The sequence below is a fragment of the Heteronotia binoei genome, chromosome 1 (genome assembly GCF_032191835.1).
Source record: "Heteronotia binoei isolate CCM8104 ecotype False Entrance Well chromosome 1, APGP_CSIRO_Hbin_v1, whole genome shotgun sequence".
NCBI lineage: Eukaryota > Metazoa > Chordata > Lepidosauria > Squamata > Gekkonidae > Heteronotia > Heteronotia binoei.
Genome location: NC_083223.1, coordinates 101,021,245 through 101,038,658, shown reverse-complemented (window position 1 = coordinate 101,038,658; position 17,414 = coordinate 101,021,245). Strand labels below are relative to the sequence as shown.

The 17,414-nt window shown below is 41.0% G+C and overlaps 1 protein-coding gene across 1 annotated transcript in view; it reads left to right on the top strand.

Moving 5' to 3' along the window:
• Positions 1 to 17,414, top strand: part of REV3L (REV3 like, DNA directed polymerase zeta catalytic subunit) — a 154,621-nt gene that overhangs the window by 121,868 nt on the left and 15,339 nt on the right. The window contains exons 24-27 of the mRNA XM_060238202.1: positions 304 to 412; positions 5,293 to 5,499; positions 7,515 to 7,624; positions 8,928 to 9,042. Coding sequence (XP_060094185.1) covers positions 304 to 412; positions 5,293 to 5,499; positions 7,515 to 7,624; positions 8,928 to 9,042 — 541 coding nt within the window. The remainder of the gene's footprint in view (positions 1 to 303; positions 413 to 5,292; positions 5,500 to 7,514; positions 7,625 to 8,927; positions 9,043 to 17,414) is intronic.

The following is a 17,414-nucleotide window of genomic DNA, read 5'->3' as shown; positions in this document are numbered from 1 at the left end:
TGGACAAAACATCTGTCTATAGTTTGCCACAAAAGTGTTTTCCTAGATGTATTCAAGAGGGAGGGAGGAATGGAAGGGAGAGTGAGAATCCCAAAGTGGCCTCAGGATCATTGCTGTAGTGTGTTAAACAATGCAGCTGGGATGAGGAAGGCATGCAGAGAAAGTAAAATATTCATTTTATAGCTATAGTTTATCTAAACAGCATTATACAATGGAAAGAATTCCGATCTGTGTTACAGTAGAATTTCAACAGTTGGTATGTATTGTTACTCCATGTTTGTTCATTTTCCTCTAATTTTGTAGATATGAGGAATGTAAATTTGGCTGCACATCTCTGAGAATAACTCCAGATTTACTGTATCAGCTTCGGCATGATATTACAGTATCACCTAGTGGAATCGCTTTTGTCAAGGTAATACTTTATTAAGAATGGTTATGTTGCATTGGCAATGATGCAATAGTCATTGGGTTTTGTTGCCTCCATTCTATTGATTCTTTTGACATTTGCATTTATTATAATGTAAAAACTTTAAACCATTAGTGGCAGCAAGAGCTACCACATTCTGGACCAGTTGAAGCTTCCAGTCTACTTTTAATCTTAGAGCATGTTGTCATAACATTTAAATTAAGGCTGAACTGAAACCACACCCTGACTTTGCAGCCCAGTTCCCAGCAGCCACACTCTCTTTTCCTTGACACCTACTGCAAATGAAGCCAATATTGTCTGCTTTTACTTTGAATTGGTTGTGTCATGTTGTCACATAGCCAAATCATAGTAAGAGCAGGAAAAATTACTCATGTTTTCGGGAGTCCCAATACAAACTACGAGTTGAAGAGAGGAAAGATGTAACGTAAGACTGTGCTTGTTTAAAATGGTGGAAACAAGCAGCTACATTACAAAAAATGGAAGAAAGATAAATATTTGAGAGATTTTCATCTTCAGTCTTCAGTGCAACCCCAATTTGGGACTGCACTTATGCAAGTCAGCTGTGGGCATATTTTCTTATAGCCAGAAACTCCTAAAGGAGAGGCCGTGTTTCTTACAAAGCCAATGTGTGTGTGGATTCTCCCACCAGGGCATCACATGCTGCAATGGTGGGTGCCCCTTTCCCTCAGTTTCTTTTTTTGCTGCCGTATGTATAGAAAACACTCTAGCATGCTCCACTGCCTTTGCCCTTTTGACCTGCAAAAGATTTTTCATCCTTTTTGGACATGTTTGGTGACTCCAGCTGGAGTCCTTTAAGGGAGGTGAAATCCCACTAGCATACCCTGATTTTTTTCTCTTTTGGCTGCTTGTGATGCCCCATCATGGAGACCAAGGCTGTGGGACCAAGATGACACAGTGACAAACATGAGCTCTGCCTCATGTGCTTGGGAGAGTCCCATCATGTTAGTGCTTGCCCCAACTGTCAGCACTTCACACTTAAAGCTCAATCAGATAGAGTGTCCTGGCTTAAAGTGGCACTTTGGGAGAAGGTGTTATCCACCTTGATTCCTTCCAAGTCTATTCCAAGCTCAGACCCCACCAATTTGGATTGTGCAACCTCAGCTTCAGCCCTGGAGCCCTGCTCCAGACCTCCCTCTGTTTGCTCAGTTCCTGTAGGCCCAACCATTAAGATGGTTCTGAATCCTCCAAAAAGAGCCTCCTAAATAGCCATGGCATTGGAATCTAGGCACATGTGGTCTCAATCGCTGGATGCATTGGCTCCAACCCATTCCCAGTCAGAACCTCTGGCAAAGAAACATTAAAAATCCAAGTACAAGGAGGCCAATTCCATTTCCAAACTGGGATGGGACAAGTTTCTCGAAACGGCCCACTGAAGATCAGGACATCATTTTGGTACCCTCATGCACCCCATCACCACATCTAGTCTCCTTGGTAGGCCCTTTTTCATATGCTAAGAAGGACTAACTTAGTATTCCTGCAAGTCAGCTTGTTCTTTCAGAACCGGATCCTCCATTGTACTCCCCAGTGCCATTCCTACTGCATCATAAACCCTGAAGTTGGAAGCTGAACATGACTCCAATACATGAGGGTATATGGATGCTCATTCCAGCATGATCCTATTCTGGTTTCCCATAACATGTGCCAGATGAAGAGGAGTCAGTGGCATCCTGACAGCCTCAGACCCATCACCTGATGATACAGTTGGGGATCTGACATTGGTGTTGCTAACAAAGATCTTCACCTTTACCAAAAGCAAATGCTGAGGATGGTGAAAGCCCTCAAAATAGATATTGCCAATTTGGACAACTGACCAAAGGACAGAATCTTGAGCTTTCTGTACTCTGACTCCCCAGGTATAGTGGCATTCCTGATCCTGGAAGGTCTCTCTGACCTTACAGTGCCTATTTGGCACAAACCGTCCTTGACTCCAGTAACCCCTCACAAGATTGAAAACTTTTACAGGGTGAAGCAAGACTCCAGCAAGTTCCTGACCACCAATCCACTTCCATCATTTTGGTTACAGAAGATATGCAGACATATCAGAGATGTGGCAGACAGAGACAGAGAAAGTTATTACCTTGACACCTTGGTGCCAAAGTTCTATGCTTCTGCCCTCAGTTTCTGCATGGCAAACTACCAAGTTATTAAATGCGCGGGGGCGGGGGGGAGGCAAGTTTACCAAAATTTCTTCTAAGAAAGCCTGTCCCAATATTTAGAAAAGCTGCCTGATGTCTCCAAGACAGTGGCCAAACTTATTCAATTGGAGGCAATTCGGCTCTCTAAACGAGATTAATGCAGGCATATAGGCCAAGTTCATGGCCTCTGCCATAGTCCTCTGGAAACTTTTGGTTGTGCATCCTGTTGGAGACACACAGCAAAGTCGAGGATCTTCCCGTCAAAGAGTTGACCCTTTTCTCAGAAATCACTAATTCCTGTCAGCAATGAAGAAGACTTGCCAAATGACCAGATCATTGAGTATCTTCTCTTCGGCCTCTGCCCAGATGCAGCACTTCCCTCAGAGGCAACACGGCTTCACTATCCCCTTCTATAGGGGTCAAAGGCAACAGCAGGCTCAAATGCCATATTTGTATCCTCATTGCCCCTTCCAGCATTCCCCTTTTCCAAAGCAGATACATACCCCACAGCCCACATCCAGCCAGCAGAATCCCCAGAGGGAGCAGGATCAACACCCAGCAAAATTCTGACTATCAGCTCCAGTGGTTATATGTACCTAATTACAGGGATAGGTTAGCAGAGTTTGCAGAAGCTTGGTTTTCTGTTTGTTCTGGCAATTGAGTTTTGTTCATAGTTTGTGATGGTTGCAAGTTAAAATTCCTCTCCCACCCTCCCACTTGGCCCTTACCATGATAGATAATCCCTACTCAGAGCTCCAGGTATAATTAGCAGAACTCGTGTGGAAGCCTATAGTAGAGAGGGTCCTGTATGGGCTCCAATCCTTTCCACTTTAGATTTTTTTCTTGTTAATAAGATGCATGGTAGGCACAGGCCCATACTTGACATCAGAAAATTAAACAAGTTCTTAAATATTTCAAAGTTTAGAATGTCCCTTTTTTTCATTGAGTTTCTTACCCCTGGAGTATGGTTTGCTCAATCTGAAGGACACCTACTTTCATGTGGCTATCCACCATTCACATAAGGTACTTATGGTTCCAGCAAGGCTCAGGGGTGTTTCAGCACACATCCCTCCCTTCAGCCTTGCTACTGCACTGAGGATTTTTACCAAGTGTGTGACTATAGTAGTGGCTCACTTGCCCACACAGGGTTGTGTTATCTTCCCGTACTTAGATGATTCACCCCCAGCTGTGGTTTCCTGAAGAACCATGTTTGACTAATTGTTTCCACCTGCACCCAACTAGGTTTAGTGGTGACCTGGGAAAAATCCTGCCTGGATGTGGATGCAGGGAGAGCCTTTTTACTCAAGAATAGAGCTAAGGCCTTAAGTCTGTGGTGCTCAGCTTCATGAGGAAGCATTGGTAGTTAGGATTACATGAACATTGTCTGTCCATGTAATTTGTCACCATCAGAAGGCTCTAAGGACTCTAGACGTAATTTCTAACCATTGGCAGTTAGTTACGGTGATTCAATGACTGCTAAATTGCACGGTGTCAGGAACTCCTGTGATTTCCTTAATCAACCTAATCTAGCTGCAGTTTGCTTTAATTTGTTTTTTTGTTTTTCTCATTCTACTACAAAAACCTGTCTAAGGTTTAGCCTTATTTGTGAACTCACTATCCCTAGTGTCTGGGATTAGTACTTTAATCTATAGGTGTAATAAAGTTTAAAAATTGTATTAGAGCATAAGCTATCCCTGTGACCTCAGTTTTAATCGTCATTCTTTGTTTACCCCCGTTAAACCCTTCCCATGCTGCGGAAAAACCTCTGAGTTTGTTTAAAACTAAAATTAGCTACACCTGAGTAGCTTGAGCAGTTAGAACAGAATTAGAACTAGACCAGAAAATTAGAACAGAACTAAAATTTATTCCCTTGAATAAACCACATCTGAGGAGCTACAACCCTGATATTACAACATTTTGGTACCTAGAGTTATTTTTTTAACTATTTGCCCTCCCTACTATCTTAAAACTTTTCACTTAGCCTATCTTAATAGAATTTTATATTAAAACTTGGGGGAGTATATACACACACACATACATATATGCCACTTAGCCTCTCTTTGCTTGTCTGCTATATTCACCCTTGTTCCAAAATGCTTTGTCACTGGAGCTGGAACACTTCATCACTGGAGCAGAGTCTGCTACCTCCTGAAAGCTCAAGGCAGTCTGAGGGGCAAAAGGGCAACTCTGATGTTTGTTAGCAGCACCAGTTGTCAGAGGTCCAACAGCTAGGTGCATCAAGCTGTAAGCAATAGGCATGTGGTGGCTAAGGAAGAGGAGCTTGCCCTGTGGGCTGTGCTGGTTATCTGGATAATTAAGTGCCAGATAACAAAGGGCATTTTCGCACTGACCTTATTCGGGAGCGACGTCCCTCTTCACCGCGCAGCGTCTGCGTGGATTTCGCACTAATTGCTCCGCAGAACCCGGAAGAGCCGCAAAGTCCCGCAGCTTTTGCATCGCAAATGTAAACTGGCCAAGTTTACATTTGCGACGCAAAAGCCGCGGGACTTTGTGGCTCTTCCAGGTTCTGCGGAGCAATTAGTGCGAAATCCACGCAGATGCTGCACGGTGAAGAGGGACGTCGCTCCCGAGTAAGGTCAGTGTGAAAACGCTCAAAGCTTTTTGCTGTATTTGTATGGTAAGCAGTAATTGTGTAACCAACGAGAGGAAAGGAAGTATCTAATGTTTTTGTCCATGTTTTTGTGGCAGCCTTCTGTAAGAAAGGGTGTATTGCCAAGAATGCTAGAAGAAATTCTGAAGACTAGAATAATGGTGAAGCAGTCAGTGAAAACTTACAAGCATGACAAAGCTATCACTCGAATGCTTGAGGCACGACAGCTTGGTCTTAAACTTATATCTAATGTCACTTACGGTTATACTGCTGCTAATTTTTCTGGAAGGATGCCATGCGTAGAGGTGAGTAATTCAAATGCTAAGATTTAGGGGAAAGGAAACAAAGCAATTTAAATGTAATGTAATTGCTAATTCTTAGACTTGCCAACCAAAAATAACCCACTTCAAAGTATTCTGAGGAGGCCATTTTATTAAAGATTTTAAATTCCTTGTACGGTGAAATAGCTGTATATTTTGTTAATTGTTTGGAAAGAAATTCTAAACAATTATTTTCGTTCATTAACTTAAATTGTTCAGTATTGTCAGGCTACTTTAAGTGTACCCAGAGTGCATCAGCAGACTTAAGACCTTTGTTCATTTGAGCTTCAGTTTATGTAGGAAAGGAGTGTTGTGTTTTGTGAGTGTGTGGCCACTCCTAAAGAAATCTACTTTGGACCTAGGAAAGTTGAATAATTGCTGTCTTGTTTCAAATGTACCTTTCTTGAGCGAGCTGGTTGAAGGCCAGTTTCAGATATTCCTGAATGAAGCGGATCGTTTAGGTCCAGTCTGGTTTCAGGCCTGCTTATGAGACTGAAATGATATTGGTTGTCTTGGTGGATGGCTTGCGCTGGGAGATAAACAGGGAGTATGGCCCTCTTAATTCTCCTGGACCTTTTGTTAGTTCTCAATACTGTCAATCATATTATCCTCCTGGATCACCTTTTGAGAGTGAGGCACTGTTGTGCAGTGGTTCTGGTCCTACCTTGAGGGTTGCTTTCAGAGTGTGTTGCTGTGAGACTGCTGCTCCTCTTGGCCTTTGGCCTACAGTGTTTCCCAAGATTCCATCTTGTCCCTAATGCTTTTCAGCCTCTATGTAAAGCCGCTGGGAGAAGTCATCCAGAGATTTGGACTGTTGCCATCAATATGCAGATGACACTCGGATCTATCTCAGGCTACCAGCAGACTCCAGAGAGACTGTAGAAAGCATGAGCAGTTTTGAAACAGTTGAAGGCTAACAAGCTGAATGCTGCTGACAGAGTGACTGGAGTGGGTTGTAGGAAGCATATCACACTAGTCTTGTGCGATCTTCACTGGCTTCCAGCTCAATTCAGGGTGCTGGTATTTACCTTTAAAGCTTTGTATGACCTGGAACTGAGATACCTTAAGGCCCTTCGTCTCCTGCATGAACCTACTTGTACACTCTGGAGATCCTGTTTTGGGTTCCCCATTATCTGAAGCTAGATAGGTGACAATCCAAAAAAGGATCTTCTCAGTAATGGCACCAAAACTTTAGAACTCCCTCTCTAGGGGGATTTGTCTGTCTCCCTCTATTGATATCTTTCACCAACAGGTAAAGGCTTTTTGTTTCTTTGTTTCATTAATAACAATTACTGGCCCTCCTTCTGGTGTTGTTTGTGTTGTTAATTGAATTATTTTATAGTGTTAGGTATATTTTTAATTGTTTTTAACTTTTGGCCCCTTACTAGTATTCTAAACTTCCTTTGGAGATTTTTGCTTGGTTGGTTTAGTTTCTCTTCCCCTCTATTTATGGTTGTATTTTTAATTGCTCAATTTTTTTAAAAAAAAATATTATGTTCTCTACCATGGAAATTGATCAGGGAGGAAAGACAAAAATGTTTTAAATAAATTAATAGAAGGGAGAGCCAGTGTAGTTTAGGGGGTTATGGTGTTGGACTAGGACCATATTCAGATCTTCATTTGTTTGTTGAGATTTCTATTCCACCCTCCCCCATAAGCAGGCTCAGGGCTGGTTACAGTAAAACCCATAAAACATATAAGAATAGCCATGAAACTTACTTGTTAAATTTAGGCATCACAATTTGTGATGATAAAATGGAGGAGGGTACAATATCAAAAACTCCTTTAAGGAAGAGTGTGATAAAAAAAATACGTTCAGGTTTTTAAAGTCAGAAGATTCCATGAGATGTATACAGATTGGTTGATACAATTCTGTGTGGATTGTTACGGGAATACCATAAATTTATTTGTTATTTCTAGCTTGCCTTTCTCCCAGGAGACTCATGATTAATCCAGAAAGAGAATTTTTGTAAACATTATTTTCTATCTTTAATCTACAGATTGGTGACAGTATTGTTCACAAAGCCAGAGAGACTTTGGAGCGTGCAATAAAACTGGTGAATGATACAAAAAAATGGGGAGCACGAGTTGTGTATGGGGATACAGACAGGTAATTTTTTTTAAAAAAACTTTCATTTGGGAGACTTATTAAACAGCATTATAAGTATCTGAAGAAGGGAGCAGTGACTCACAGTAGCTCATACCCTACCACCAATTTTGTTAGTCTTTAAGGTGCTGCTGGACTCTTACTCCTTCCTACTGTTCCAGGCAGACTAATACAGCTACCCATCATCTAAACAGAATTATGTAATAGACTTCTTTCGTACCCCCTGTCACCAGCTTGGGGCATGTGGCTGCTGCTGTGCAGTTTTTTCTGGTGCTCCAGTATTAACGCATACTCTGAATCAATCCAGAATCTCTTTTCCTCCCCTTAGGTAGGATTGGAGGAGATACACTGATAGCCTAAGCATACCAGTATCAAGTGTCTAAATCACTATCAATCAACACATACAGTAGAAAGGAAAGGAAGAATCTGTTTCTTTAACCCCAGAGGTTTCATTAGAGAAAGAGAAATAATCAGGGCCGGGAAGCCAGATTGTGGAGAAGTCGAAGATCAAGTTTTTTCCTCTCTTCTATTCCTCCTTGTCTTTCAGAAAGTAATAACCATTATTGAGTCTTTGAGGTTGGCTATTTACATTGATGAGCAAGAATTTCCCCTTCTCTCTAAAACAATTGTCTTATTCAAAAGGTATATGTCTTTCTCTTGGACTCTCAAGCAACAACAATCCAAACTTAAATTGCAGTAGATGGCTTATTTTGGAGGAAAACACATTTTTTTATCAGTCAGTTGTTGCATTTTGAATGATGGTAAAATTAACTTTTCCTGCAGTGGAAATGCTTGAGGGAAGAAGACCTGAATTTACAATTGAATTGTGTTAACAATTGATAGGGCCTTCAAATGTTCAAATTGTATTTAAAATTGATAGGGTCCTCAAATGTTTTAAAAGTTATCCTTTGGCATTTTCTAATTATCAGTTGCATAGTCCTGGTTTTTACAGAGAGAGGAATGACTCTCAAGCAGTTTCTGCCACTTGAGCATTTTGAGGCAATGCACATTATGCTCTCATTCACATGGTTCTATATGAACAAAACAGACACTTAAATAAAACAGTCACTTGATGCCAGGCTCTGCTGTAAGAGAGCTTTCGCGTCAGCATAACGCACAGTCATCAGCACTCGTACAAAAGCTGTGAATGGTTATATGCAAATGATCTTTTTATGAGAGTAGTCACCCACAATTGCAAAAGGCAGAGAGATCAAAGCAATGATTTTATGTGACCTCATTATTTGTAGCTTTAATGGCTGGGAAATTTTTGAAATAGATTTCTGACTTTTCAGCCTTTTTTTTCCAGCATGTTTGTACTTCTGAAAGGCGCTACTAAGGAACAGTCTTTTAAGATTGGTCAAGAAATTGCTGAAGCTGTAACAGCTACCAACCCTAAGCCAGTAAAACTGAAGTTTGAGAAGGTAAGAGAATTTGCATTTTTACACAAAAAGGCTAAGCTAGTATTTTTAATCTGCATTTTTTTAGGAATATACAGAAATTGGGCATTATTTGTAAGGCATTAATTCTTATATTGTTGCTCAACTACAACATATTAATGTGTTTTCAGAGAGAACATAATGGATATATATAGCAGTAGATTTTTAAAAAGCAGTATTAAGGTATTAATTCTTTAAAGCAGATATCTGTCTCAGTGTCCTCTCTTACAAAGAACATGTCTTCAGAAACGACTTATCTTTTATTTAAAAATTGGTAAATGGATGCAGTGAAGTCCTATTTCATGAATGTGCTAAACATCATTAATGTATTTTCAGTAGTCACACTATTGTGATTGATTTCAATGTATATTGATTTATAAATTTATTTCTAAAGTTAGAGTTCAGCTCTTCTGCCAATTGTATGTTGTCCTAGGGCTGCATATTATTCCTGTTATGATTTTTGTAATCTATTCTGTTTATTTAAATGGCACCTTGACTGGCGAAATCTTTATTGAACAACCATGGTTGTTTTATAGAAAAATGAACAAATGTTTGTCTTCTGTTTTCTGTTATTCCTTTGTTTTTTTATTTCATACATTGTTTTTTTCAGTCTTATTGGGTTTTTCAAATAGAAAAAGAACAAGAGTGAAGTCTTTTTATTACTGCCTTAAAGCTCAGTGGGCACTCTATACACACAATAACTTTGGACAAGCAGAATTTCCCTTCATGTCATTACTGAAGACAATGTATATGCATACGCAGCACAGATGCAATATTCAGATGTCCAGCTGAGCATACAGAAAGAAACATCACCTGGCTTTTCGGCTTAAGACCTAAGTTTTAAATCAAAAGTGTCCTGAAAGCTAACTACTGTTCAAATGTATCTTATTTATATTTTAAAAATATTTTCTGAAATGTGAGAACAAGAAAAATGTTTAGTCCTGTAGATTTGGGGAGGCACGGTGGCTCAGTGGTAGAGCATCTGCTTGGGAAGCAGAAGGTCCCAGGTTCAATCCCTGGCATCTCCAAAAAAGGGTCCAGGCAAATAGGTTTGAAAAACCTCAGCTTGAGACCCTGGAGAGCCGCTGCCAGTCTGAGAAGACAATACTGACTTTGATGGACCAAGGGTCTGATTCAGTATAAGGCAGCTTCATATGTTCATATGTTAATTTTCTTAATGGTTTCTGTGCAGTCCCACACATGGATACTGTGATTGCACTGGATCCCAAGTCAGAAAATTCTAGAGCTAGCCTTAAGCCTTTTTGGTGCACTTTTTTTTCAGCTCTCAGGAGCAGGCTGCAACTGTGCATGCCTCAATCTGAGAAGAGAGCACCCTCCTGTCTGTTCCTTTTCAGCTGCCTTGCTGATCTCACCTCTTTCTCAGAGCTTCTCTCAGTTGGCCCTTTTTCTACTGTTTTTCACATTTTTCTCTTTGGAGTTTTTCCTCACCATTCACTCTGTTCCTTCCCTGATTTCCACCCTCCTCCTTTCTCTTTTCCTGTGGGGCATTGGTGTATGCAATGTACTACATTTTTCAAAAAGTGTTGTGAATACAAGCTCCCTTCCACAGACAGACATGACCTCAGGTTTTTTTTGGGGGGGGGGGGATGGGCGGAGAACATCAAGTTGACACTAGCCTTCATTGCACACGCTTCACAAAAACAAGCCGCTCCAATTGACAACTCAATTGATCAAGTCAGTACTCCACTCTCCAAAGTCTTCTCATCACTCAACGCCACCTCCTCCTAAAGAAGATTCTGGGCTGCCAGCAGATTCTGACACTTCTGCACTAAAAAGACAAAAAGATAAGCCCATTAAGAGCTTGTTGATTTTGTCTCCAACCATCTTGAACTCAAAGAAATCAAAACCTGTATTAGCCTTGACATCAGTCAGTTGAACTATTGTTGATTACTGAGCTATCTACTTCTACACTGATCACCCGCCCGGCTGTACTGCCTGTTATCAACTGACTGAGGCTTCGGTGGCCCCTGCACAAAATAGTGCACAGTCCAAACTTCTCTCAGTGGCTTCCAAGCACCTTCCACTGGGCCGAACCATGGTCATTGTGTTGTCTCATAACCCAATGGCACAAAGTTGCCTTTCAACAGTGCTCACCTGCCCTGACCTGGATAGCCCAGGCAAGCCGAATCTCATCAGATCTAAGCAGGGTTTACTCTGGTAAATACCTGGATGGGAGACCTCTTTGAAATATCAGTATTTGAAATATCAATCGGGAGGACAGGGGCAGGCTTTATTCAGCCACTTCTGAATATCCTCCAGTCACCAGAAGTCACCATGACTTCCAGGTGCAGGTACACACGAAATACAAAAGTACCTCAAAGTGCATTCCCATGGGAATGCTTCTGATCACTCCTTCTTGTCAAGATCAAGAGATTGGCGTGACACTCAATGTTTCCTTTGAGATTTTCCCTCAACAGGAACAGGCCTGTCAGTCTCGTAGTTGGTCCCAATCCCATGGGTTCAATCACCAGCAGTTGCCACCTTCTTTCATACATTGCCGCAATGCCTACCATCAGTACTACAGATTCATGTCGAGGTCTTCCTCAGTGCACAGACTGAGGCCACAGCTCAGGCCTGTTCCTATGATCCTTATGATTGATTGCCCCTGAGACACTCTAGTGTTCTATAAGCTCATGCTTACAGGTCTCATCATTGCCATTGCAGCCGGTCTTTTCCCTGGAATTGCTGGTTTTTGTGCACCAACTTTGTAGCCCAATGTCATGGGTGCTGGGGACCATGTGGAAGAAGCTGAGCCTGCAGGAGAAACTGTGCCCCTGCCACCTGCACCAGTGCCCCTGCCCCCTGCGGGAGAAGACCCAAGCCCCCCTTCTTCGCCCTCTCGGGTGGCTCGGGTGTGTGACCGCCTTCGCCAGCACCTCAGGGATCGAAGGATGGAGGCATGCTCACGAGCAGGATGCTTCCTGAGCCCTGAGTTTTGAAAGGATCTTGGCTCTTCTAGGAGTAAGGATGCGTGAGTCTTAGCAGGATCCTGGCCGCCCTCTGAGTCAGCACTTAGCCCAAATGAGCAACAGACAGCAGAGGGCTATATAGCTGTGGGCTTTGGGAGAAGGCTTTGTGGAAGCAACTAGTCACTTACCTGACGTTCTAGCATCCACTTCGGCTTCTGACTTTGGCTTCTGGACTCCCTGACTTTGGCTTGACTTCTGGAACCCCTGACTTCGGCTTCTGAACCCTTGACCTGCGATACCTGTGATTTGGCTTTGGCACATCGGACCCTCTTTGCTCACCAGCTACCGGCCTTGGACTGCCCCTGGGCTTCGCCCCAGCCCGTGACACCCAACTCCTCTTATGCAGACTCACAGTTCAAGTTTGAGGCATGATTGCCATCACCCAAAGTGTTGACCTGACCCTCCACACTTACTTTTGAGTCACTCACAACCAGTTAAAGAACTTCAGAATCAGAAGTGACAGTTCCTAGACCTTCAGCTCCAGCCTCCCTGAAACCAAACACTGCACCAGTGGTCAACAATCAGAGGTTCAGATCTCTACATCAGAGCCATTGAACATTGAATCCAACCATTTGAAGCTGGATAATAAAGAACTCTTGAGGCTGTGATAACCTGACAGGGTTTGTTCTCCCCAATGAAGGCTCTAAGTCTTATTTAGAACTGATCACCCGTGTGGCGGAAGCTTTACAAATACAGGTTACAAACATCATACATAAGTTAGTACAATCAGATGTTTTCTGACCACTGCGATTCTTCCACTCTACCTCAAAGATCTCGGAGTTTTGGAACAAGCCATCTTCTTAAAAAAAATATGAAGCCATGTATAGGATTCAACAATCAAATGCCAGTTTTCTTTTTTCTTGGCATTCAATTTTTTTTATTTTCCAGCATATATATTACAAAGAAAATAAAGATGTACACCAACTAAAACAAACAAACAAACAATAAACTAATAAACAATAAACTGAAGAGTAAGGGTTAAAGTCTGTTATTTACAACAAGTCACATCATTAGTATTCCCATTTATTACTTTTCCTTGACCTATTTCATTTATTTCTGGTTCCTACAACATTCTTATCTACTATATCTCATTATATCTTTTTCAGCCAGGTTTTTTTACACTCTCATATATTTCCTTCCTTCAATTTCACTGAAAGAAAGTCCATTTCTGCTGTTTCAAATAACTTTTGAACAAATTCTTTTTTCTTAGATATCTCTGGTGATTTCCAATGTCTTGCATAGACAATACTTGTGACTGTAGTTGTGTGTACTCAGAATCTAGCTATTAATTTAGATACGGAGGTTTGATATATGTTCAATAGATATAATTCAGGTAGATGTTTTATGTTTGTTTTTAATATTTTTTGTAACCAACTGTGGATTTGGATCCAATATCTCTTTGCTTTTTCACATTGCCACCACATATGGTAGAAAAATCCAACTGCCTTTTGACATTTCCAGCATCTATTAGAAGTGTTCACATATATCTTTGATAGTTTTTCTGGGATAGTATACCATCTCTACAGCATCTTATATATATTCTCTTTAAAGGTGGATGATTGGTCATTTTAATAGTCATTTTCCATAATCTTTCCTAATCTGTAAACTCTATCACATGCCCAATGTTTTGCATCCACTTCACAATACTTTCTTTAATAATTTCATCTTGCATTTTCATTCCTAATAATAAATTATATATATTTTTATTAATTTTATCAGTACCAGTCAGTATTTCATCTAGCTCATTTTTTTTCCAAAACCAAGTTCTTTATCTCTCTTATATCTTGATTGAATTTGCATCTTAGTCCACCAGTCTAGTTGCAGATTTTCTTCTATCTTCACATTTCCCTGCTGTTCTAACAATGATTGATAATTATATATTTCATCCCATTTGAATAGATTTGGGTGTATCGGTGCTTCTTCCAGTGATATCCACCTTGGCACCTTTGTGTATATTTGTGGTCTGATCCATTGCAATGTTCTATAGATAGCCTTTCTAATTTCATGTCTAAGAAGCACACTATTTTTCTTAGGAGCCTGGTACCAGATGTACGAGTGCAATCCTCTAGAGAGGTCAGCTCCTTCTATAACCAAGAGCCTTTTATTTGTCAGTTGAATCCAGTCTCTCGCCTACACCAATGTGCAGGCCTTGTAATACATCTGCCAGTCCAACACCTCCTCACTCTTTGACGTCCTGTAATATTAGACTTCTTTATACTTGAAGATCCAACTACTTCAATTGATAAACTCAAAGAAAAGCTGATACAATATGGTAAGATGACTGGTTTGAAAATATAAGAAAACAAAGTTTCTGGCAAAAAATATGACAAAAGAACAAAATAAATCGGGCTTCAGATATGAAAAAAGTGAGGTATCTAGGAATCTATATAACGACTGGGATAAGAAAGTTGAAAACTGAAAATTATGACACGCTATTAAAGGAGATTAAAGTGGACCTTGAGAAGTGGCAAGACATGCAAATTTCATTATTAGGAAGAATAGTGAAGATAAAGATGAATGTCCTGCCAAGACTATTATTTTTGTTTCAAATGATTCCTATACCGTTGCTGCAACTATTCTTTCAGCAGCTAAATGCAATTGTGTCCATATTTATCCAGCAAAACAAGAAGCCCAGAATAAAACAGTTTTCTCTCTTCTTCATCTGCCTTCAAATTCTGTAAATGTCCATTCATCAGACAAGATCGAGCAAGTTCATCACTCAACCCCAACACATCGAGAGGGTTGGAAGGTAGACAATCTAGCATGCAAGGTATATTTACTTATGTGCTAAAATGTAGACTTATATGTCTTACATGTCGGCATATAGCCATCACCTGACAAGCCAACTTCTCCCAACTCTACCAGATGTCCCTGAAACCACTCAACAAGTAGCTTCCATTGTTGCCTTGGAGATCTGCCATGTTTCAAAACAACAGATTAATCCCATAAAGCATTCTGTTTTCTGTGCCTCTAAGACTTAAGAGGCCACAGCCATTGCCCTTCAGTGACATGCTTGACTCCAGTTTGGTGTAGTGGTTAAGCGTGTGGACTCTTATCTGGGAGAACCGGGTTTGATTCCCCACTCCTCCACTTGCACCTATTAGCATGGCCTTGAGTCAGCCATAGCTCTGGCAGAGGTTGTCCTTGAAAGAACAGCTGCTGTGAGAACCCTCTCCAGCCCCACACATCTCACAGGGTGTCTGTTGTGGGGGAGGAAGGTAAAGGAGATTGTGAGCCGCTCTGAGACTCTTCGAAGTGGAGGGCGGGATATAAATCCAATATCATCATCTTCTTCTTCTTCCACTCAACTTCACTGTTGCCTGACATGAAAGCAAAAATAGAAGACTTGCCCTTTGATGGTGATGGACTGTTTCATGCCACCATGGACAAGATGTGACTAACTTTTTTCCAATCAAAGGTTTATTATGATTAAAGATCAGTCACATGTCAAAAATTCTTATTTAAAGCACATTAGAATTAAAATTGGAGCTAAATACAATACGCATAAGAAATACAGTATAAGTAATATATTAGTTAGAATAAGTACATTAAAATGTTGACTAACATTGATGACAGCCAGAAGCAAGTGAAGAACTTTGGGATCTTGCAACCCCCACTGTGACGTTTTAAACCTCATCAATAGAAGACTCCATACCAGAAGGCCCAACGCTCCCCTCCACCAACAGAGAACTGGAAGAGGAAGCAAACATCTTCCAAGTACTTCTACCAACAGAAATCAGCAACCTTTCAAATGGGTGTCTCAGTCAGCTAAGCAGTCTCTTTGACTTTTTTGTCTCATAGACACCCATGCTCACAACTCCATCCATGGGCACCAGGCTTTGTCCCTTTCTTCCAACCTGGGACACAATCACTACCAATTGATTGAGTACTCACCGTCATTTGGGTGGGGTACACCATAGAGTTTGCTTGCATTTACCCTACTCTCAATTTTGTTTCCAGTCTTCCATCCTGCTTTCTACTGGATAAAGAGAAGGTCTTTCTCTCCAAGGATGCTATAGAGGAAGTGTCTCAGACTTACCATCACAAGGGGTTTTATTCTCAATACTTCGTCATTCCTGAAACTGGACAGAGGAAAGCATCCAATCATGGATCTCCAATGTAATAACTAATAATAATCTCTCAATTGTTATTATTTTATTATATTTATGTCATTTATTTTATTTATTTATTTTAGTATATTTCTATTCTGCCCATTCCCTGTAGGGCTCAGGGCGGAGCACAACATATAATAAAACAATAAAATACAATAAAAACATTTTATGAATAGACAACTCAACAGCATTCAGAAAATTTCCATATCATCACAATATTGCCCAGCCTGGCTGTCTCACATCACGACAAGATGTTATCCTATAAAGATGGCAGATATTATTTCATTTTATAGCACAGATGACAGTGTCAACAGGGGAGGCCAACCAGATCAAGAAATAGACGCCCACAGCCTCAACTAAAAGCCTGGCGGGAAAGCTCCATCTTACAGGCCCTACGGAAGGCTAATCGCCAGGTCATATCAGACGCTCCAAAGTCAAGATGATAATGTTGCAAAAGATCCTCCCTTTGATCCCAGTGTGGCTAACATCCCTCAACCTGCAAGATGCTTATTTCCATTTTCCACATAACTATTTGGCCTCAACAGCAGTAGCTTGGCTTCACAATTTGGTGATCAGCACTACCAATATCAAGTGCTTCCCTTTGGCCTGTCCGCTGACAGGCTGCGCCTCAAGTCTTCAAGAAGTTTATGGCAATAGTGGCTGCATCTCTGAGGGTCAAAGGGATCACAATATATTCATACATAGATTGGCCATTGGTTGCCCGGTCCCAGCATTATCTGACAGAAGATATTTCCATAACTCTCAAGTTGCTCTCCAGTATGTGTTCTGGTCGGGAGAAAGAGATTGAGTTTCTAGACACTCTCAATGACTGTGCTATGGAGCAGATGGTCACAGAACCTCAGGGGTGGGGCGATCCTGGATTTGGTCCTAAGTAATGCCCAAGATCTGGTGAGAGATGTAAAAGTGATTGCATCTCTTGGGAGCAGTGACCATAACGTTATTGATTTCACCATTTGTATAAATAGGGAGTTGCTCCAAAAGACCACTTTTAACTTTAAAAGGGGTAAATTCTCTGAGATGACGAGGCATGTGTAGAGGAAACTGAAAGGAAAGGTAAATACAGTCAAAACCCTTGGGGAAGCTTGGTGGCTATTTAAAACTACAATCCTAGAACTCAGATAAAATATATACCACAAGATAGGAAAGGCACAAACAGGTAGGAGATAAAGCCTGCATGGTTAACAAGCAAAGTTATGGAAGCTGTAAAAGGTAAGAAGGATTCCTTTAAGCGGTG